The sequence below is a fragment of the Aedes albopictus genome, chromosome 3 (assembly GCF_035046485.1).
Source record: "Aedes albopictus strain Foshan chromosome 3, AalbF5, whole genome shotgun sequence".
In the NCBI taxonomy this organism is placed as follows: domain Eukaryota; kingdom Metazoa; phylum Arthropoda; class Insecta; order Diptera; family Culicidae; genus Aedes; species Aedes albopictus.
In genome coordinates, this window is record NC_085138.1 from 64,371,282 (window position 1) to 64,393,210 (window position 21,929).

The window sequence follows — 21,929 nt, forward strand, 5'->3', positions numbered from 1 at the left end:
GCAGCACTTCGATCAGCACCCGAATGGCGTGAAGAACGTAGGCACGAGAGACCACGGCAACGGAGGAAACGACGATGCCAGTGCAGCGGAGGATGGAAATGAATTAACTAACGAGCCTGGATTAAACATGGAAGAAATGGAAGTGCTGTGCCGTTCCCAAGAAACACGAAAGTTCTACCAGAAGCTTAACGCATCCCGCAATGGCTTCGTGCCGCGAGCCGAAATGTGCAGGGATAAGGACGGAGGCCTCTTGACGGACGGACGTGAGGTAAACGAATGGTGGAAGCAGCACTTCGATCAGCACCCGAATGGCGTGAAGAACGTAGGCACGAGAGACCACGGCAACGGAGGAAACGACGATGCCAGTGCAGCGGAGGATGGAAATGAATTAACTAACGAGCCTGGATTAAACATGGAAGAAATGGAAGTGCTGTGCCGTTCCCAAGAAACACGAAAGTTCTACCAGAAGCTTAACGCATCCCGCAATGGCTTCGTGCCGCGAGCCGAAATGTGCAGGGATAAGGACGGAGGCCTCTTGACGGACGGACGTGAGGTAAACGAATGGTGGAAGCAGCACTTCGATCAGCACCCGAATGGCGTGAAGAACGTAGGCACGAGAGACCACGGCAACGGAGGAAACGACGATGCCAGTGCAGCGGAGGATGGAAATGATTTAACTAACGAGCCTGGATTAAACATGGAAGAAATGGAAGTGCTGTGCCGTTCCCAAGAAACACGAAAGTTCTACCAGAAGCTTAACGCATCCCGCAATGGCTTCGTGCCGCGAGCCGAAATGTGCAGGGATAAGGACGGAGGCCTCTTGACGGACGGACGTGAGGTAAACGAATGGTGGAAGCAGCACTTCGATCAGCACCCGAATGGCGTGAAGAACGTAGGCACGAGAGACCACGGCAACGGAGGAAACGACGATGCCAGTGCAGCGGAGGATGGAAATGAATTAACTAACGAGCCTGGATTAAACAAAGAGGAGAAACGTCAAAATTGGAACAGTCGATTTAATGTCATCCCCATAGTTCCAATCGAGCAGGAGACCTGTCAAAACGACTAGGATTCGCCACTTTGGTATACTAATAGAAATACACTAGAACGCCAATGGCGCTGTACTCAGTTTTCCTATTTAATTATTTTAATAACTTTAGTTGTAATAATTGATTATGTTTAAGTGCCCATCTTGTAGAGGACCTTTTGTTTTGGTAAACAAAATTTATTTGACACTTATAGTACCGCTACTGACGCTGTAAGGACGAGGCAAACTAGATGTTAGTCACACGAACAGTCGCGACATTGGATTTCTGTGGCTGGTTATTCTAATGGTATACTCGAGACACTTTAGAATTAACTACATCGGTTGTTTTCCTACTCTCCGCATCGACCAATGTGGCGCTAGCTTCTATGCGCGAAAAATCGCTAGAAGTAAATCGCAAAAATATTGTATGGCGAATAGCATCTAAAGGCAAATTTATCGAAGTGGAATACATTATTCGAAAAAAATATTTGGTAGTGGTTGTGCACAATGGTGACTACTATTAAGCCTACCAAATATTTTTTCAGTAAAAGCTTTCTATTTCAAGTAATTCAAGTTTAGATGCTTTTCACCATACAAAATAAAATGGATTTACTTCTGCTGATCAACTGTGGGTGTGCGCCAAGCGTGTAATCCATTAACCAACCCTCACGCTGAAGTTAAGGATGCCATTCATCAGCTTAAAACCAAAGAAGTAGCTGGTAAGGATGGTATCGCAGCTGAACTCATCAAGATGGGCCACCTGTCTGCACCGGCTGATAGTCAGGATGTGGGAAACCGAACAGCTACCGGAGGAGTGGAAGGAAGGGTGCCCCATTCAAAAGAAAGGCGACCCTTTGGAATGTGAGAACTAGAGCGATTACTATTTTTAATACTGCATACAAAGTTCTATCCCAGATCTTCTTCCGTCGTTCGTCACTTAAAACGAAGGAGTTCGTGGGAAGTTATTAAGCCGGCTTCATCGACGGCCGGTCGACAACGGACCAGATCTTCACCGTAAGGCAAATCCTCCAGAAATGCCGTGGATACCAGGTCCCAACGCATCACCTGGTCATCGACTTCAAAGTGGCGTACGACAGTATCGACCGCACAGAGCTATGGAGAATCTTGTACGAAAACGGCTTTCCTGGGAAGCTGACTAGACTCATTAAAGCAACGATGAACGGTGTGCAAAAGTGCGTAAGGGTTTCGGGTGAATTATCCAGTTTTTTTCGAATCTCGCCGAAGACTGCGACAAGGTGATAGACTCTCATACTTACTCTTCAATATCGCTCTGGAAGGTGTGATACGATGAGCCGGGCTCAACAGCCGGGGAACAATTTTCACAAAACCCGGTCAATTTGTGTGCTTTGCGGACGACATGGACATTATTGCCAGAACATTTGGAACGGTGGCAGAGCTGTACACCCGCCTGAAACGCGAAGCAGCAAAGGTCGGACTGGTGATGAATGCCTCAAAAACCAAGTACATGCTGGTAGGCGGAACCGAACACGACCGGATCCGTCTGGGTAGTAATGTTACGATAGACGGGGATATTTACGAAGTGGAATTCGTCTACCTCGTGTACGTAATGTATAACTTTTTTCACAGCCGTCGGATCACTTCGCGGTCTTCGACAAAGTTCTTTGGCATATAGTCACCTACAATAATACCAAAGGGTTTATTTATTGAACGCTTACTTACTTACCTAGCGGCAAAATTCGAAAACTTAAAATTTCTGCATACATTTGGCCAAGTTTTCCCATACAAACTTCAAGCGTTTTGAGCGCCCCCTTAGGCTTAATTGATTTTGCTCAAATTTTGAACGTAGCTTCTGGGAGTCCAAAACAACCGATTTAGGAGGTAAGACTTGGCATTATTCGAAATTTTTGTTTTTCATATAAGTGTGGGCCACCCTAATCTTCATTCTAGCATTCGATTTGATTCGGTTGTAAGTTTGCTTGTGCTGTAAGATTCCTGTGCAGATTCGACCTATTCAAATCAAACGCCAGCATTACTGTTCTTTTGAAGGATAAAACTATTTTAGCCAGTTTAATTTACAATGATTCCATTGTGCGAAATAACTGTAATTTACTTCTCATATCCAACACAGCTAGTCGAGTGGCGCTGCCGTCATTATCTTTGACATTTGCAAAAAGAGATGTGAGGAGCAATTCAAAACATCAAAAATTTCCGAAAGCGTACGACGAAGATAAACAAATTTTAGCCCGTAAAATAATTTAACTTTTCCATTGAAAATCAAACATTTTTAAAAGAAATTCAGTTGGAAAAGTTGACTAACGATGACCTCCGTGCATACACCATCGGTTGCCCTGAGCAAATATCGAGATCAGCACTTTAAGGTGAGTTTTTCGGTGGGTTGGTACAAATGAGGTTAGGGTTGTTAGTCGGTAGGTATAGAAACTCAGCTGTTTATGAAATGTACCGTGGACTAATCCATGAAATTCTTGTTTTAGGGATCCCGCCATGAACAGGAACGCTTGCTGCGGCTAACATCTACCTTATATATTGGCAATCTAAGCTTCTACACCACGGAGGAACAAATACACGAACTGTTCTCGCGATGCGGCGACATCCGGCGCATAGTGATGGGGCTGGACAAGTTCAAGAAAACACCGTGCGGTTTCTGCTTCGTAGAGTACTATACCCGTGATGATGCGGAAAGCGCTATGCGGTACATCAACGGAACGCGGTTGGACGATAGGATTGTCCGTGTCGATTGGGATGCCGGGTTTGTTGAAGGGCGACAGTACGGACGCGGCAAGAGCGGCGGACAAGTGCGCGACGAATATCGACAGGATCATGATCTCGGTCGCGGCGGATACGGCAAGATGGTCCAAATGGGACAACTGGGGGCAAACATGCGAGACAGCTAGACCACAGGGAGTTCGGATGAGTGCGGGAGGTTACTTTTTAAGATGATTATGTATACATAGACGCGTAAATTAAACATTTAAAGGAATAAATCTCTCACTTACTTGGCGTGATATCATAGCTCAGTCTTTGGCGCTCCGGAAAGTTTGGGTCCTTTTTTCAAGTTGGCCTTCTTTTTCTTGGTCGGTTTGGTTTTTGGTGAGTTGGAAGCTTCTTCGCCTGTCCGATAAGGGTTTACGTACGAATCGGATCGTTTGCTTTCGTCGATTTCCTGTTCTAGCAGTCCCAGAAGCTCAAGCGATTTCTGATCCAGGATGTTCACAAAGGTTCGCGTGAAGAGAAGTGATTCGATTGCCAGTTTTCGCCAGTCGTCGAGGGTTTTCAGTATACGATACGATATGTCCGGTAGGTGAAGAATGAGTTCGCCAAAAAAGCAAGTGTTCTCCAGAAATCGAGCTAATGCTTCAACTTGATCGGTGTCTTTGGGAAAACCGGACTCTGCAGTTAATGAATGTTGTCGCAACTTATCACCATCTTCTTGGAGGATCTGTAATGAGCTTAAAATGTATAAATTGTACTAGCATATGCATGATTTGGTGAGAACCTTCAAAATTTCCTTCAATGCTAGTTTGAGAAGTTCGTAACGTTTCGAATAGTCATCCGTGGCTAATAGGTGTTTAACTAACAGTTTATGTTCTTCTCGCTTTCGAACAAAAATGTTTGAATCTGGAAATTAAGAGACAATAATGTTAAAAGCGAAAATTTGAAAAACTGCTATAGGTAAATAATAAAATTATAGTGTTTATTTGAAACGCGCACTCCAGTAACTAAATTACAAAATATGATATACAGTGCCTTTAGTATTTTTTTTTCTTTTCCTTTTACTTGTTGGAAATCTTGAGAAAATTGATCCTCCCATAGAAATATTTTGACATTCTGAAGATTTTATTACATATATTTTATTCTTCTGGAGACTGAAAAGTTTAAGGTAGCACTGTAATTTTTTGTTGACCAAGGATAATAATGCTACAGGAACACAATCGCTACAAGTAGGTATATTATCTTCTAGAATTAGTTCTAGATAAAGAGAAATACAACATTATGTTAGCCCGTACAAAGATTACCCATAAATGGTTCAAACCATCACATCTGCTTGGAAATGCTGTGGTACTTACAAATTTTCTCCGTTATTTGTAGAGATTTACCATCGCTGGACCCCTCGGTATCGGCTGATGAATCCACGACGTTGGCTATGATTGCGATTACAGCCACACATGGCAAACAGCTTTGCAAAGCTATCCGCATCGTAACAATCAATCCACAGTTGATTTTAGATTTATACTATTGATTTAAAGAAGAAAATTAACTTCTATTAATTTTGAACAACGAACTCAAAGTACACGCGAATCAAACAGTCGTGGACCGGAGATTCGTAAACAACGAATAGTGCAGTACTAGAGAACTTTTGTGTTTGGCCGATGTGGTTGACTTATGACAGCAGTTTGTTATCTTTTTTGCGAGACACGCGTTCGTGTCGTGCGGTGGTCCGTGGTCCGGTGTGAATGTGAATCACTTCGCGAAGTGCGAAAAATTTCCCCTGTTAGCAATTTACCAGCTTTATCACAATCCCTAGCGCATCTCAGAATGGTTCAAATCGAGGAATCGAAAATCGCCGACATCGGCCGGGTGCTCAACGACCAGAACCGGCCGCTGAAGGAGCGCTTCCGCGCGTTGTTTACACTGAAAAACATCGGCGGACCGAGAGCGCTGGAGTCGATCGGGTTGTGCTTTGAGGATGATTCGGCGCTACTGAAGCACGAGCTGGCCTACTGCCTGGGGCAGATGCAGGACCGAGCGGCCATTCCCATCCTGACGAAGGTGCTCGAGGACAGTGCACAGGAACCGATGGTGCGACATGAAGCGGGTGAGTTTGTCACGGGGTGGCATAGTGGGAACAAGTGTGTGAAATGTGGTCATTATTTCTACTTGTCGATCGGGTTGTTTAGAAACAAACTCAGCGAAAAAAACTAGCGAAAGTCATCGGAATACCTTATGAAAATTTGCTATAACTAATTCTTATGGATGACATAAGAATACCTTATGAAAATTGATCGTGCTTACTATGACAAATTTCATAAGATAGACTTATGAAAAGAACAAAAAAATCTCAAAATGATGCAGACTGGATTCGTTCCATGAACGTCGGGATCACCGAGCCCGTGTTTTATCCACACGGCTACCGACGCTTGAGAATACAATGTTGCTAAATATGAATAAAAGCCAAGCTGTGAGACGATTTTACGTCATAGAGTGACCTTATGAAATTCATCCGAATCATTATGAATTATTTAAAGGCCGTTTCATAAGTTGGGCCTTATGGAAATCTTAAGGTTATTTGGCTGAGTGAGCGTCCAAAACATTTGCACAACAAAATTTGAGTGCGATTGGTTGCGTTCCCGTATAACTTTTGTTACTAGTGCAGAATCGCTTTAGCTAAGTTTTTTGGCACATCAATATGCATTATTTTTACATTATCGATTAAAGAGTTCAAGACAACTTTAAGCCGGTTATGACAAAAATATGGAAAGGTTAGTTTTTCCATACTAAATCCCATACAAAATTGATTCGCAGACGTCCTTTTTTGGTGAACGCTATTCGTCAACGTTGTTCATTCGGAAAACGATGATTATTATTTTCTTCGTGCAGCAGTGGTGATGCGAAGGGAAATTATCGTCCTACCATCTCCTCCCAGTTTGAATGTCAAATCAATACAATAAGTAATTCTCAATATCAATACAATAAGTAATTCTTACTTATCCCAAATGCAGCAGAAGCCCTGGGAGCCATCGGCGCATCCGAGGTCGAACAGATCCTGGTTAAGTATTCAAAGGATCCCGTCGTCGAGGTGGCGGAAACCTGTGAAATCGCACTCGGCCGCGTTCGGTGGTTGAAAAACAAGGAAGCAAATTTAGTCGATAACAATCCTTACGCATCCGTCGACCCGACGCCTCCCGCAGAGACATCGAACGTCGCTGAACTGCAGAAGATTTTGATGAACGATGACGAATCGCTGTTCAATCGATACCGTGCCATGTTCAGTTTGCGAAACTTGCGCACCGAAGAGTCCGTACTGGCACTGGCCACCGGATTGAAGGGAAAGAGTGCCCTTTTCCGGCACGAGGTAGCTTTCGTGCTGGGTCAACTACAGGAACCGTGCAGTATTCCATTCTTGGCTGAAAATTTGAGAGACGGCGCCGAGAACGAAATGGTACGACACGAATGTGCCGAAGCGTTGGGTGCGATCGCCACCGAAGAGTGCACCAACATCCTGAACGAATACCTGAAGGACGAGAAACGCGTGGTCAAGGAAAGTTGCGAGGTTGCGCTGGACATGTGCGAGTACGAAAACAGCCCGGAATTCCAGTATGCGGACACGCTGGGCAAAGTGACGCACTAGAAGGTATTGTTTGTGATAAAGCGAGTAAGTTGGTTTAAAATTAATTCACGCAAATAGTTTATTTTTCATATCGATAGGAAATATCACAATCACAACTTGCCATAAGTTAAGATACCTAGACCAACATTTGAAATGGTACAAGAACGTAAGTGTAAACTACTAAACTTCCGCATCAACTTACCCATGGGTAATAAAGGAAGAATCGTTATAAATTATTAAATATATTGCGTCAATAACAAACAGCATACAAACAATTTAGTATGAACGGTTTAATTTATTTCTGCAATACCTACAACAGATAAAAAAGATAAGTTCTGCTATAGCTAGTTCAACACACTAAATATTACTTCAGAATCCATAGTATTCGCTGCCTGAATATTTCGAATTTGAAATTATACCCCTCTTTCAAATGATGGTCTAGTAATATAATCGTTCGCCTTTGAGAGTCCCATGACCTAAGAGTTGCTTATCGTTTGCAAAAGCGTCATCGGTTCGAGTCCTAAGCACAGTATTGAAACGTTTACTAACACTGATAACTGACATTCTACAGAGTAACTTTACTTTCTAAAGAGCGATTACTTCTTTTTGGAGCGTCGCTTTGCGGTTTTGGGTACTTCCACCGATGCCCCGGCTATCTCGTCCTTCAGCTCCGAATTAGCTATCTTGTTCTGGGCTTCCAGATAGAACATCAGATCGCGAACCTGTTCCCTCAGCTCGGTCACCTCCTGTTCTTTCTCGGTGCATTTCTTCTCCAGCGATGCAAATTTGCTCTGCCACGAGGACTGATTCGATTGGAGTGTCTTGCCGAATTGTTTCTCCTCCGAGAGCTCTTTGAGTACTGTTGTCATTCTGAAAAGGGGTAAAAGTTGTTGGGTATCATTTCCAGCTTGACCATCGAACACGTGTTTTTGTTGTGTACATGGACCTCAAAACCTTAAAAAAAATGTAATTTTCACTAGGCCTGGTAAAGCTTATAAATGTCAAAAATGTGCATTTGGAAAGTGCTTTGGTCAGACCGTAGGTCGACCGAGGACTGACGCATTGAGTTTCCGACGACACATCGAAGTTATACTGGTGAATCATCGGTAGAAAGTGCCTAAGGTTCAGGGATACTTAAACTCTTTCACTTTGACGTACATGTACACTAGAGTGGGTCATCGGAACCGTTTTCTCAGATCAAAGCTTTTTTGGTTCCGTTTCAAGTCCTGAGTATCTGTGCAAAATTTGAGCACGATCGGTTGCGTCTACACTTTGCGCATTGCAATTGAAATTTGTATGGGAAAACATACTTTTTTGTATTTTAGCCATAAGTTGAAAAAGTTTGTCTGAAACTTTTTAACCGATAATGTAAAATGATAGCCTTGAATGTTCTGAAAAACTTTGTCGAAGACCGCAAAGCGATTCGATGCTTGTGAAAATAGTTATAACCAACGAACCGCATGCATGTGTTTATGTTTTAACATGTAAAGGAATAACAATAGCAACAAAATCAAGCTGTTTCGTCAAGCAATACCAACGCTATAACTTTTTTCATAAGCATCAGATTACTTCGCGGTCTTCGACAAAGTTTTTCAGGACACCCTAGGCTGTGTTTTCACTTTATCGGTTACATGGCTTTAGAAAAAATCGAGCTTGTTATGAGCAAAATGCAAAAAAGTGTGTTTTCCCATGTAAAACCCCATGCAAACTTCAAACGCGATGCGCAAAACGTAGACATAACCGATCGTGTCCAAATTTTGCACACTTATTTGGGTCCAGAAATGGGATCAAAAAAACTTTGATCTGATGGGATACCATTGAATTTTTCATTTTTCCATACAAACGATGACCCACTCTAATGTACACAAGTACGACTGTAGTGCAATCAAACCTCGAAGGCTTGAGGGTTCGATTCCCACCGGATCCCGTTTAAAACAAACATAAACATACTTAGCTGAAAGTTGATTGATCTTCTTCTCCAGATTTGTTTTCTCCTTGCTCAACGCCTGAATTTTACCCTCCAGTGAAACATTTTTCTTCTTGATTTCCTCTGCATCCTGTATGAGCTTCTGCTTTTCCCCAACTATACTGCCTTCCACTCGCATCAGTTTCTCCTCGTAATACTCCCGCTGGGCATCCAGCTGCGAAGTCAATAGATATGTAAATTCCAACTGCATCGAGTCGATCTTTTCATCGCCGTCGTTGCCTGGTGACTGGGTGGCCACCAATTTCCCATCGGATTTACTCTGCAACAGTCGATGCACAAAGTTATCCCCAGCGTAGTCCCAAACGCGATTGGTTCCCAACTGAAGCGCGTACGTATGATTTGTGGCTCGATAGTGCGAGGCGGCATGTCCACCCTGATACCGACCACATCCAATGTGTCCGCAGATCAAGCAGATCCAAAGCGCTTCCGTCCCCTCGCACTCCATGCACACGGAAGTCTCGGACAGTTCCGGCGTTTGGATGCACCGGCAGACCGGGCAGGTGGAGTCGCCCCACTTGATCAGGCATCCCGCGTGAAAAGCATGGTTGCACAGAATCGTCAGCACGCCATCCACACTTTCGTCCATCCGTTCCAGACAGACGGGGCACATGGGCAGCTCGGTGTGACCTTGCGGGGCGATCCCATCGTCACCCCACTCTACTGCCGAAACCCACACGGCATGACAGAGCGAATCCGGCTCCAGGCTGTTGTACGGAGCGCCGTTGAAGGTTTGATAGAACTCGACGGCTGCTTCCACGGTACGGAACTCCAGCAGGACCATGAACTGATTGGGCGAACCGTCGCGTAAGATACGCACATGCTGTATCACCGAGTGGCATGGGGCGATAAAATTCAGAATGTCATGGCAATTCAGTGACGATGGCACCGCGATCAGACACAGCGTTTTTGATGGCCCGTCGGTAATATCGGCGCGTTCGCTGGAAAAGAAAGTGGATGCACGGTTAGGGTTCATTTTTTATTATCATTGGTTGGATTTTGAGCGGAAAAACAGGTTTTGAGGTTTAGAAAAACGATTATGGGTTGTTTCGTCTTAAATTTGCACTTTAAGGTACACCAGGTCACGAGTACGTCCCGAGCGTCTGTTCACCAAGGACGTGCGGTGCAAACAGCGTCTGTTCTGGCATTCAGCGGCTGAGTATGCAATGCGGAAAGCCGAAAGCTATACCTAAGGTGACAGCTTCACCACGGTGGATAGGGGACTATAGGCCAACAACCTACTGTTCCCGAAACCCAAAAACCGTTTACAGAAACCGAAAATGAAAGACTACAAACAAATTCAACGGCAACGACTTTTAACGCGAAACAGCGGACAAAAATTGGAACTTGAAATGTATTAACCCTAGCCCAGCAGAGTTAACTGGCACAACCAGTCAATGAGGCATGCCGTATGAAGTTTGAGATCGTTGGACAGAGCGAAGTCCGTTGGTCGAACTTTGGAGAACACAGATTGACGTCGGGTCAAACTCTGCTATACTTTGGCCTACGAGGTGAACACGCTTTACGCCACCGCGAAGATGGTTTCCAGCTCAACGCTCACGTCCACGTCGCGCTCATGAAGTAGGAACCTTTTAGTGAGAGGATAATTGAAGCCAGATTCAGAATACGGGTCCGAAACCTTACCATGATCCATTGGATTATTAATGTTACGCGCTAACTGATGCCGCCGAAATTCAAGACAAAGAGAACTCTTACAGCCAACTGAATGGACGAAATTCCAAGGTGATATCAAGATCCTCATGGGCAACTTCAACGCGAAGGTTGGTTCCGACTATGAGAACGCCATGGGACGCAATAGTTTCAGAGAAATGAGCGAGAACGGTGAGCTGTTTGCAGAGTTTTCAAATCGACCACATCTGCATCAGCCGAAAATGCAGACGGAGCCTTCTTGGTGTGCGGAACAAACGTGCCGACATTACGTCCGATTATAATCTCCTAATTGACGAGATTCGGCTGCGCATTGCTAGTATCCATCGATAGGAGAAAATCCGGCGCCGGTTCAACACACGCCGACTGGAAGACGCTGCGATCGAGGAGCACCGGCGAGAATAATTTGGGTGAGTTACGCACCCGAAGAAAGCAGTGGATCACAGATGATACCTGGAGGAACACAGAGGAGCAAAGGAACGTCAAAGCCGCGATAGAACGAGCGAAAACACGAGAAGCCAAAGCCGTTGCCCGTCAGCACTATTCGGCTCTCGAGAAGGAAGTAAAACGCTCATGTAGACGGGACAAAAGGGCAAACTCCCTAGCCGACAAAGGTGAGAAAGCCGCAAACACTGGCGACATCCGTGTCCTCTCCGATGTCTCACGTCGCCTCAGTAGGAATAAGATGGATTCGACCATGCCCGTGAAAAACACGTCTGGACAGTTATTGATCGACCCGGCTGGTCAGTTAAAAAGCTGGTTTGAGCACTTTGGAAAACTTTTTCAAGTGTCGGCCACGCCATCAACATAATCCACCAATGATTCGACGCATTACCCGTGTCAAGTCTACACCGTAGCTCCATTAGTGCAGGAGATAGAAACAGCCGTCCGTAGCATGAACTTGAACAGGGCCCCGGGGTCGATCGCATATCAGCTGAGATGCTTAAAGCTGACCCCACGACATTTCCGGCCGACTGGATGCAAAGCGTCTTAGTAGAGGTACCCAAAAAGGGTGACCTGACTATGCGATTAGTGGCGTGTATCATTCTCAAAGTCCTCTGCAAAGTGATCCTTAACCGGATACAGAAGAAGATTGAAACAACTCTCGACAACAGCAAGCAAGATTCCGTGCCGGACGATCCTGCGTAGGCCATATTGTCACGCTCCGTATCATTCTGGAGCAAATCAATGAATTCTAAGAGTCTCTCTACCTTGCATTTATTACGAAAAAGCTTTCGACTGTCTCAATCACGGAAATATGTTGGAAGTCCTCAGGCGCAAGGATGTCCCTAAGAAAATCATCGGCTTTATTGGAGCACATCAGTACATGGCATTTTCGTGCAGAGTACTGCACAACGGTGTTTCGTCTGATCCCATTCGGGTCGTTGCTGATGGAGTGAGGCAAGGATGTACATATACAGTAGACGTTCGATAACTGCAACATGTTTACGTTTCACTTACCAAATGAAATTCGATAACTGCAACAACTGACAGACGTCAAAGAACTGTCAGTTGCTGCAGAATGCAGTCAATGTGCATACGGAAAACATCGCATTGCAGCAAAAGTGCATGCGAAAAACATCGCATCGCTGTTGACATTTCGCGATAACTGCAAAATTGTTGCACTTAGCGGACTTGCACTTAAAAAGCATTGCAGTTAAAGTGTTGGCACCGAGCGAACGTCTACTGTATTATCACCACCGCTACTTTTCCTCATCGCAATCGACGAGATCCTGCTAGGTACGATGGGCAAGCAGTGGAGAATGTTGAAAGCTTCCAATATCTTGCTAGACAAATGGCGGCCGATGGCGGCACCAAGATCGACATAGGTGCGCGGATCAAGAAGGCGAGGGCTGCTTTTGCGAGTTTAAGAAATGTATGGAAAAACAACCAGATTAGCCGAGGCAGTAAAGTCCGAATTTTCAACTCTAACGTGAAATCTGTGCTGCTGTACCTACGCCAGTGAAACATGGTGTGTATTAGTGGAGAACAACGGCTACAGGTCTTCATCAGTAGATGCCTGCGGTTCTTGCATGGTGTCCTCACAATTGGATCTCCAATGTGGAGCTCCATCGCCGATGTCATCAAAAGCCAATAGCGACAGAAGTTCGGGAGCGATAGTGGAGGTGGATCGGCCACACTCTAGGCAGGAGTGGTAACGAAATTTGCAAACAAGCGTTAGATTAAAACCCAGCAGGACATCGCAGCAGAGGCAGACCCAGAGGCTCATAGCAGCGCAGCCTCAACAACGAAATAAAGCTAAATTGATCTGGCCACAGATCAAGGCGATGGCTGGCAAATGCCTAGGATAGAGATCTTTCAAATTTGCACCACCGTGGGTGTTCAGGATTGAAAGTAAGTAGGTCATTGCAAACATTATATATTTACCGTAACTACACCAACGAACAGGTATATTCGACGATGCGGAAATTCTACTAGAGTTGATACAGTTTGCCTGTTGACCCAATTCTTTGGCAAAGAATGTACTACGTACTTTAGAAGGAAAATCACAGATCTTCATTGAAAGCACTCGTCATGAGCAAGAAAAAAACAAAATCTTTTTATATAATCCACCGTGCGTAATGAAGCATCATCCAATAAAACAAGTTCAAGACTAAGATATATCATCTGGGTACTTACTTCCGCTTAAATAGATGCAGGATCCCTTTGGTGACCTCTACGAACGGATTGCCGGAGAAAAAGTTAATCTCCCCGGGGAACTCCTGCACGGCCGAAACCGGACCAATTTCGTCCATTGGTGTTTGCTCGCGTGAGCCTTTCGGTAGGACTCCGGCATAATACGACTCATCGCCACCGACCAGTTCCGCCGACGACGAATCCAACCGATTCCGGTAGCTTTCGATGGAGATCTTTTTCGGTTTCCGCTGGCCACGCATATCCCGCTGTAGCCGAGGATTGATGGGATGATCAACAGACGAGGCACCGCCGCCACCAGCAGCAGCTGTTTCGAAAAATTATAAGGGTTTGAGATTGCTGCTGTGTGTGTATGTGGGTGGGGTGAGTCTGTGGTGCAATCGATGCACTCTGCGTGACGACAGAAATAAAGTGAAAAGTGCAATGCGACTTACCATTTTCTTCCGCGGTACTACTCATGGTGGTGTTTTCGTCGTCGATAATTTCAATCTTCAGCAGGCACAAGGAAACCAGTACAGACATTTAGAAAGCACATATGGACTGGAGCAAAACAGTAATTTGAGTAGAAGAACGCAAAATATTTGCAATTTACTTCGTCGGATAAGGAACAACAACTAGTGAGAAAATACGAAAAATTTTATGCTTCCGATGTCAACAAAGAACAAAAGATTTTGATTTTGCATCCCGGTGTGACATAAGAAAAGTACCTATTATTGGAAAGCTTACACGGATTAGATCAGATTACAACTTGAATGAATAATTACATAATATACATGCACAGCTACCATGCAATTTAATGTCCATTGATTCAGATTTTTTTAAATTTAAGTGCTAGCAACATAATAGAGTAAGCATCGGTCGTATTTTAGTAAAAAGCTAATAATAATAGGCATACATCATGAACTTTTCAAAATTTAGATAATCCATTATTTAAAGTTAACGGCGAATATAGACAAAAAGAAATGAGGGAAATCTGACAGATATCGTCTTCCGTACAAATCTAGTACTGCATAGCCGCATCGGCCTCTCTGAACTGCGCTTCAAGGCTTCCTGCAGGCTGTTCGCCCCTCGGTCGACCCACTGGATCCATCAGTGATCTGTTTGTTTCATTGAGAGCCGCTAGTTTGTTGCCTTTGTGGTGAATCATTTTTTGTGCCGTTCTGCTCTGCTGTATGAGCCAAAGAAGAATCTTTCGCCTAGTAGAAACAACCCCATCCGGTCCTTTGTGGTAACAACGAACCAGCTAGGCTCGATTCAACGTAGCAATGTCCGATCCCAGGTTGCGCCAGCTTACGATCAAAACAGGTGTGGTGAAACGGCTGTCCAAGGAGAAGACCGTCTACGAGAAAGAGGTGGTTACCCAGCGGAATCGCATCGACAAGCTGAAAACCGAGGGCGCCGATGATCACGTCCTTCGCAAGCAGGAGGAAGTGCTGCAGGAGTCGATGATGATGGTTCCGGACTGTCAGCGAAGGTAGGTAAACGGTTTTGGGTTTCCGAATGTAGGCAGATGGCGTTTTCGGTTGACTGAGGATGCGTGGGTGTTGATGAGCTTGAGGTACCGCACCGCTAACTCCTGTTTGCTAGCATAACCTTACATTTTGGAAACATTTTTGTTTACGATTAGCACGGTGGTAGTAAAGCATTCTCACGCGGTCAAAAGTAGCCCCTTTTGCGACCAACTGTTTGCTCTCTTTATATTATGCCTCTCAAGAAAAATCAGAATATGGCGATTATCTGCCTCTGGGTTCTGATATAAGCGCGACAGTCACTAATCATAACAGCATCACCAGATTTAAAAGTATATAATTCCATTATATGGGGTTTGACAGCAAGAACACCCATTCCACTGAGCCACTCTTGCCGTTCGTCACAAATACATTCAAAAACATCTGTCACTTCGCGAAACCCACGTGCTTTTGTTTTTGGCGGGAACACTTTTTCTTTTGTTTTGCCTTGCGACTGTCATGCGGCGGTATGCCTTGCGAGCGTATGACCGCCGCAGGACTCTAATAAAAGATAAGCGCGACAATACCTACTTTTTAAGTAATCGATCTCGCCCTCCATCTTACCATATCAGGCAAAACTAAATAATCATACCTAGATCTTTAGGATTTAAGGTGCATATCATTGTTCATTTGAATTTTGATTGTGAAGCAAAGGAAAAGACAAACTCACGAAAGGGCGCTGTCACTTCTGCTGCAGGATTAATTTATTTTATTTATACTTTAATTTACAGATTGGCTAAGGCGTTTGAAGAACTGACTGAAATGATCAAAAACGAAGAGGAGCTAAAAGAAAGCGATCAATACAAAGCTGCAGTTGCCGTTCTAGAAGACGCCAAAGTGAATTTACCCCATTAATGCGCCCACTTACCGGGACATCATTTCCCCTTCCACAGATCATTATTAGCTTTTCGCACTTAAATTTTACTGCTGCACATAACCATTAGATAACGCTGAGTTCCTTAATTTAAGCTAGCTTTAACATACACACATTGCGAAAATGGCCACTATCCCGTTTTTCGATCCCACAAGACCACCTCCGCCTATAACAATTCCTCCACCTATCTTCGATCAGTCCAGTGATGAAAACATAGTACAAGAGTTCCTCAGGTCAAGACCTCCAGCGTCAAGTGGGCGCACAATCAAACAATCCGCACATGCACCTTCAATTACTAACCTACGATCAGAGCTAGCTCAGCTAATAGAAGAAATCGAGCGTATGAAAGCGGATAAGGAAGTACTTGAAAAGGAAATCATATCACAACCGGATTTCAAGTGCGATGTCCAATTGGAGCAATTACAATTGCTACAACGCAGCATTGAAAGTAAACTGGAGCGCCTAAATGATCCCGATCGACTCAAGCTACTTGGCAAGAAGCTGCATGGGCGCAGAAAGAAACGTGCTTGGCTGAAACGCAGAAACAACAGATCAAAGCAAGAAAGAGAAGAAGCGATTAAAAGTCGCACAAAACTACATGCACAGATAGATGAATGGCAACAAGAGCAGCGAAAACTGGTGGAGAAGGAAAAGCAAGCTCAACAGGAGCTGGATTATGCTAGTCACTTTCTAGCGGATGTGCATCGTCGGAAAGCGGCATGCAAGAGATATTTGACAAAATTTGAGAAGATGTTGGATAGCGCAACATTGGACCGAGACATGCAAGTCGAAATCGACGAACTTCGTCGAATATGGGCTGCCAAGCTGTCGGATTGCGTGAAGGAAGAAAAACGATTGAGGGATGTATTGGCGCGCAAATCTGCGGCCAACTTCCAACGCCGTGTAGAGAACGAGTGGAACAAAACCCTGTTTGGGGATGCGATTCCGAAAAAGTTTGAACACCCACTGCTCGGGGCAGACCGGAATCGGGAGGTGCTGATTGAAATCCGTCGCGATTGGGACGCCTGTCTGGTCAACCGGGACGACGATGACGACAGGGGTAGTGCGATTCCTCTAGGTTGGGTGCTACCGAACGCCACTCCTTCGTCGGAGTGGGCTAAGTATCAAATCATGGAAACAATTTAAATAACTGTAGTTCAGGGTAGTTCTGCCGTTGGAGAACTAGTTTAAAACATGAATGTGTTATGATTTAGCATTTAATAAATCTTAGATGGGAAGTTCAGAACTTTTTTCATGCCTAGTTTTTCTTCTGAGATGACACAAACATACAATCATGATCTTCTTCTATCTGGCGTAACGTCCCAACAAACAGGCTTATTCTGCGCGGCGTGTGAGGTGAGACGAGTCGAATGAGGATACGTCTAGAGTGGACGCGTCACGCGACGCGACGCGGATTTCCCATACGATTTGACAGCTCCTTATTGTTGATTGTTATTCCTTTTCGTGCAAATTTCCGCGCCGCGCCGCGTGACGCTCCCACTCTGGCCGGCACCTGAGGTGACAAAAGTCGACTTGATCTAATTTTATTTGCATTAGTCGTCCCACGTCACGTGAGACGAAACCGTCCGTCTCACCTCACACGCCGCGCAGAATAAGCCTGAAAGCCTCAGGCTTATTCTGCGTGGCGTGTGAGATGAGACAGATGGTTTCGTTTCACGTGACGTGAGACGACTAATGTAAATCAAATGGGGCGAGTCGACTTTTGTCACCTCATTCGACTCGTCTCACCTCACACGCCGCGCAGAATAAGCCTGCCTGCTTCTCAGCTTCAGTGTTATATGACCAATTCCACAGTTATTAACTGAGAGCTTTCTCTGCCAATTGATGATGTCGATTTTATGAATGCTGCCTAATCTGACTTTCCCGGGAGATTGTAGTAAACTGTAATATTTTCATCTACGTAGTAAACGTTTATGTTCATCTCCGCAATTTGGTGGTTCGGTCGAATTTACCGTAGTTTCCGCTTGTGAAACTGAAAAAGATCCGTGATATGTTTTTTTTTTGCCACCAATATGCGTTCAACTATTTCTATGCCACGGAAGCGTTTCCGAAGAAAGTGCTTTAACAAAAGTATGTAATTGCAAATTGATCAAATTTTTCGAACCCAATCAAAAATAGTTGTAAGTTAATAGTATTTTGATTGTTAATATTTATCTGTGGTTGCACTATTGAAACAAGCAGTAAGCAGTTGGGTTTACCTAAAGAGATTGTCATCATTCTATTCTATTCTATTCTAGTACTTGCACAGCCAGTATTGAAAAGCATCCTGGAAATATCAAAATTTCTTCTGATATTTTCTTGTCAGCATTAATATTTGCAGCATATCATCGATGTGATACAAATATTAAAATGGCCAGGCCCACTGTGCAGACTATTGGATTGAAAGATAATTCAAAAATATAAGGCAATCAGGTTATCCACTTATGAATGACATGATTGACAAACCTTTTTGAATTGAATGAAGGAAGAAACGGGGACAACCGTACCAACCGTTTCTGTGTAGGGGAATGATTTTTGAACATGAGATCGTTGGGAGTGGTGCAGCTAAGAAGGTTATTGCACACTCCGTTATAGTTGGGGTCTCCTCTCCTGGGATGGGGCACAGGCATTTGTCCATGTGTCCTGGCTTTAAAGCCTAGGCTTAAGCGCCATTACTCGCTCTCTGAAACGAAAAGAAAGAATAATGGTCCCATCCCCAAATATATAGAACAATAATCCCATAATAAGAACAACCAAAATAGTAAATTAGTACAAATATGTTAGCCTATCACAGCAACATGAAATGACAAGTTCAGAAATTCATGTCATGATTTACTAAAATCTATAACTTCCTGAACCTAGTTTGAATCTGGCGATTACAGCAACTAGCACAATGCAGAACCCGCTTGCAATATGTCATTTGACATATGTACATTTTTTGTTATCATAAGCCTATGCTCAAAATAAAACAAAATATTACTGCGGATAGTCTGAAGCTTCAAAGATGATGCTAAAATGCTAACAAGGGTTTTCAAATTATGCTTCAAGTCGACACTCATGGGGACAAACTGTACAAATATGATGGAAGAATAAAAAAAAATATGTATACATATAAGTAAATCCAAACAATTACCTATTGTAAAAGTCTGATATAATAAAATAATAAAAACAGAAACCAATACAGCTCAATTTACTTTTAATAATATGTTTGTTTTATTAGAAAAAAAAATAGCATAGCATCAAAGATAAAAAGGGAAGATAAAAAAATCAGCGTACAAAAACGTTTTAAGCATCAAGATGATCGCATCAAAAGAACATTTATCATTTCTAAGCTTTCACAATAGAATAATAGCATGAAACGAACTCACCAATCTCGATGTCCCTTCCTCCATTGCTCTGTTGCTAGTGACGTCTCAAACACTTCAAAAACACTTTTTTCGTCCTAGAGAACAAAATGAAAACGAACTAGCGACTGATTGTCACCACCAGCCAAATTCCTTAAGAACCGATTTTTCAACACGAACATACGAATTTGACCACCCCATTCACCGATCTACACACTCCAACGGTTCAGAATAAGATTATTTATTTGATACATAAACCAAGTTTTCCACACATTTTCACTGAATTTCCGATGATTTTCTTCGTTAGCTACAGTTCCGTAAATCTCAAACTGACCAAAGTATCTTCACGGCTAAACGCACGACCTACGAGTACTAGCTCCAGATCTGCAAGCTTGACACTACAGGACGCGACGAAGAGAAAAGTAACAAAACGACGACCGATTCCGTCGGACACATTGTTACCGTAAAAAAATCACTTGCCAACGGTGGCCACTTGTCGATGTGTTTCAAACCGTTCAATCACTGTTTTCTTCGGAGAATTGTCAATTTTCCCAAAAACTCTCCTTCCACTTCCATGCACTTCGCCGGATGTTACTGTTAAGCTTCACCTTCATCTCGAGTTCGTACACAACATTGAATTGTCTAATTTTTAAACAAATAAATTTACACAAATTCTCGGCCGAATCTAAAATCCGCGGAAGTGAAAAAACGTGACAGTCTACCTAAAGAGATTGTCATCATATTCTAAAACTTTAGCTTCATGTTCATTTCCGTTTGTCTCGAGTTCGTCAAAAACCGATGGGAAGTAGAGAGTTAACTCTGATAAATTTAAATTTGTGGCACTGTCGCACCCTGTTTGAGATGCAGCGATATCGCTGCTGGATGTCCGGGAGACGCATGTCCCTTTCGTGACGGAGCTAAAAAAGTGAAATTTCCATACAAATTGCTCAAATTTGGCTCTCCAGAACTCTCAGACTTTTTAATATATCAACACTTGTTTTTGGCATTTGCTAGTACTACTCCTTGTCTTTCGATTCTTAGCCTTGTCCACCTAGATAAATCGAAAATTAAAAATTTGCGACAGATAAAACTTTTTCATGTTTTACCATTTTTGCTCACTTTTTGTTTAACTTGTTGTGGTAAATTTTACACAGAACATGAACAAAAGTTTGTTTGCACACATGCAAGTATAAGTTATGGCTCAATCATCAAAATAATTTACATCAGGAAAACCGAAGACTAAACAGTTGAAAAAGTTACACAAAACAGTTGTTGCACAACAGCACAATAGGACAGATCGGTGTAGTACTAGATTTGTAGTAATGAGCTGAATTTTAGTATGGTGAGAAGGTCAATTCTCCATTTTTGCAATGAAATGGTGCAAAAAGCGTGGGTATTATGATTCCCTGCCTAATTTGATGCTGTTTGAGCAAAACTTTGGGCAACAGTGTTGTTGTTTTCTCCATTTCTTGCAACATAAACAACATAGCTATCCAACATCCTGGAAGTGGCTAAAGCTGGACGGATACGGTGGGCAGGGCATGTTGCAAGAATGCCGAACAACAACCCTGCAAAGTTGGTGTTTCCTAACCATCCGGTTGGTACAAGAAGGCGTGGAGCGCAGAGAGCACGATGGGCGGATCAGGTGGAGCATGATCTGGCGAGCATTGGGCGTAACCGACGTTGGAGAGCTGCAACTGCAAATCGAGCATTATGGCGGCAAATTGTCGATTCAGTGTTATCATGAATTTTATGTAGAACTAAATAAATGAAATGAATGCATTAGGAGTGCACCGTAAATTAAACAGCGTGCGTTCAAGCTTTAGTCATGGGAAAATATGAGTCGTGGTGGGGATGGGAAATTAATAAAGTTTTATTGTTAGTAGAATAGAATGTAACATGTGAGATCTGGGAGTCATCTTTGGTCGGCGATGCGATCCATGGATAGGGAATATATTCTGGTGATAGATTGTGTGTTATTCTAAAGCAAAAGCGACACAGTCCGCTTGGTTGTATAACTTCAAGGGGTTATGATAGATCGACACCTCGACACTGTGCTGTGAAAGTTGGAAAGAGGGAAACGGCTTTTTGAACCCGTTTCTACTCTAGCGATTGCTATGAATTTACGAATATACATAAGAGTTGTATATGTAGAGGAGAGAAAGAGTTGATAGAGAGACATAGGGCATTTAGTTCACCACTGAACTATCGCACTAGTTTTCACAAGTGCGAAAACGCAAATAAAAGTGCACGATTGCAACAAATCGCTCGGTGTCTCAAGAGCACTTATTCAGCATAGATTAAAGAAATAGTGCGCCGAAGACATCAACTTGCAGCACTTATGAAGACTGAATGCGTAGTCCAGTGGTGAACTAAATGCGGTATACAAAGTAGCTGAAAAGTGACGGGCCAGGAATTGAATCCAACTGAACCAGAAATTGAACGTTCTTCTGCATACGAATCAGAAACGGTAGCCACTAGACTACCAAACCCGTTTAACAAGAGTCTACGTTCTATTTTAAAACATCGAATGACAGTTTC

At 43.5% G+C, this 21,929-nt stretch overlaps 6 protein-coding genes across 6 annotated transcripts; 4 read left to right on the forward strand and 2 right to left on the reverse strand.

The window, feature by feature from the left end:
- Nucleotides 1-3,196: 3,196 nt before the first annotated feature.
- LOC109413671 (nuclear cap-binding protein subunit 2) lies at nt 3,197-4,039 on the forward strand. The gene is made up of 2 exons (XM_019687380.3): nt 3,197-3,387; nt 3,502-4,039. Exons 1-2 carry the CDS (start codon nt 3,328-3,330, stop codon nt 3,919-3,921), a joined length of 480 nt encoding a protein of 159 aa, XP_019542925.1. The 5' UTR covers nt 3,197-3,327; the 3' UTR covers nt 3,922-4,039.
- Nucleotides 3,956-5,361, reverse strand: LOC109413670 (coiled-coil domain-containing protein 134). The gene is made up of 3 exons (XM_019687378.3): nt 5,095-5,361; nt 4,524-4,645; nt 3,956-4,466 (listed from the first exon to the last, which is right to left on the reverse strand). The coding sequence occupies exons 1-3, from the start codon at nt 5,222-5,224 to the stop codon at nt 4,035-4,037; spliced, it is 684 nt and encodes a 227-aa protein (XP_019542923.3). The 5' UTR covers nt 5,225-5,361; the 3' UTR covers nt 3,956-4,034.
- Nucleotides 5,362-5,432: 71 nt separating this feature from the next.
- Nucleotides 5,433-7,420, forward strand: LOC109413668 (deoxyhypusine hydroxylase). The gene is made up of 2 exons (XM_019687375.3): nt 5,433-5,843; nt 6,748-7,420. The coding sequence occupies exons 1-2, from the start codon at nt 5,564-5,566 to the stop codon at nt 7,374-7,376; spliced, it is 909 nt and encodes a 302-aa protein (XP_019542920.3). The 5' UTR covers nt 5,433-5,563; the 3' UTR covers nt 7,377-7,420.
- LOC109425010 (BRCA1-associated protein) lies at nt 7,417-14,354 on the reverse strand. Its single transcript, XM_019700198.3, has 4 exons — nt 14,097-14,354; nt 13,648-13,969; nt 9,306-10,280; nt 7,417-8,225 (listed from the first exon to the last, which is right to left on the reverse strand). Exons 1-4 carry the CDS (start codon nt 14,182-14,184, stop codon nt 7,952-7,954), a joined length of 1,659 nt encoding a protein of 552 aa, XP_019555743.3. The 5' UTR covers nt 14,185-14,354; the 3' UTR covers nt 7,417-7,951.
- A 384-nt stretch (nt 14,355-14,738) lies between these two features.
- On the forward strand, nt 14,739-17,297 carry LOC109425011 (tubulin-specific chaperone A). Its single transcript, XM_019700199.3, has 2 exons — nt 14,739-15,136; nt 15,902-17,297. The coding sequence occupies exons 1-2, from the start codon at nt 14,928-14,930 to the stop codon at nt 16,023-16,025; spliced, it is 333 nt and encodes a 110-aa protein (XP_019555744.3). The 5' UTR covers nt 14,739-14,927; the 3' UTR covers nt 16,026-17,297.
- On the forward strand, nt 16,168-17,297 carry LOC109413669 (programmed cell death protein 7). The gene has a single exon (XM_029871714.2). It carries the CDS (start codon nt 16,168-16,170, stop codon nt 17,188-17,190), a length of 1,023 nt encoding a protein of 340 aa, XP_029727574.2. The 3' UTR covers nt 17,191-17,297.
- Nucleotides 17,298-21,929: the final 4,632 nt, after the last annotated feature.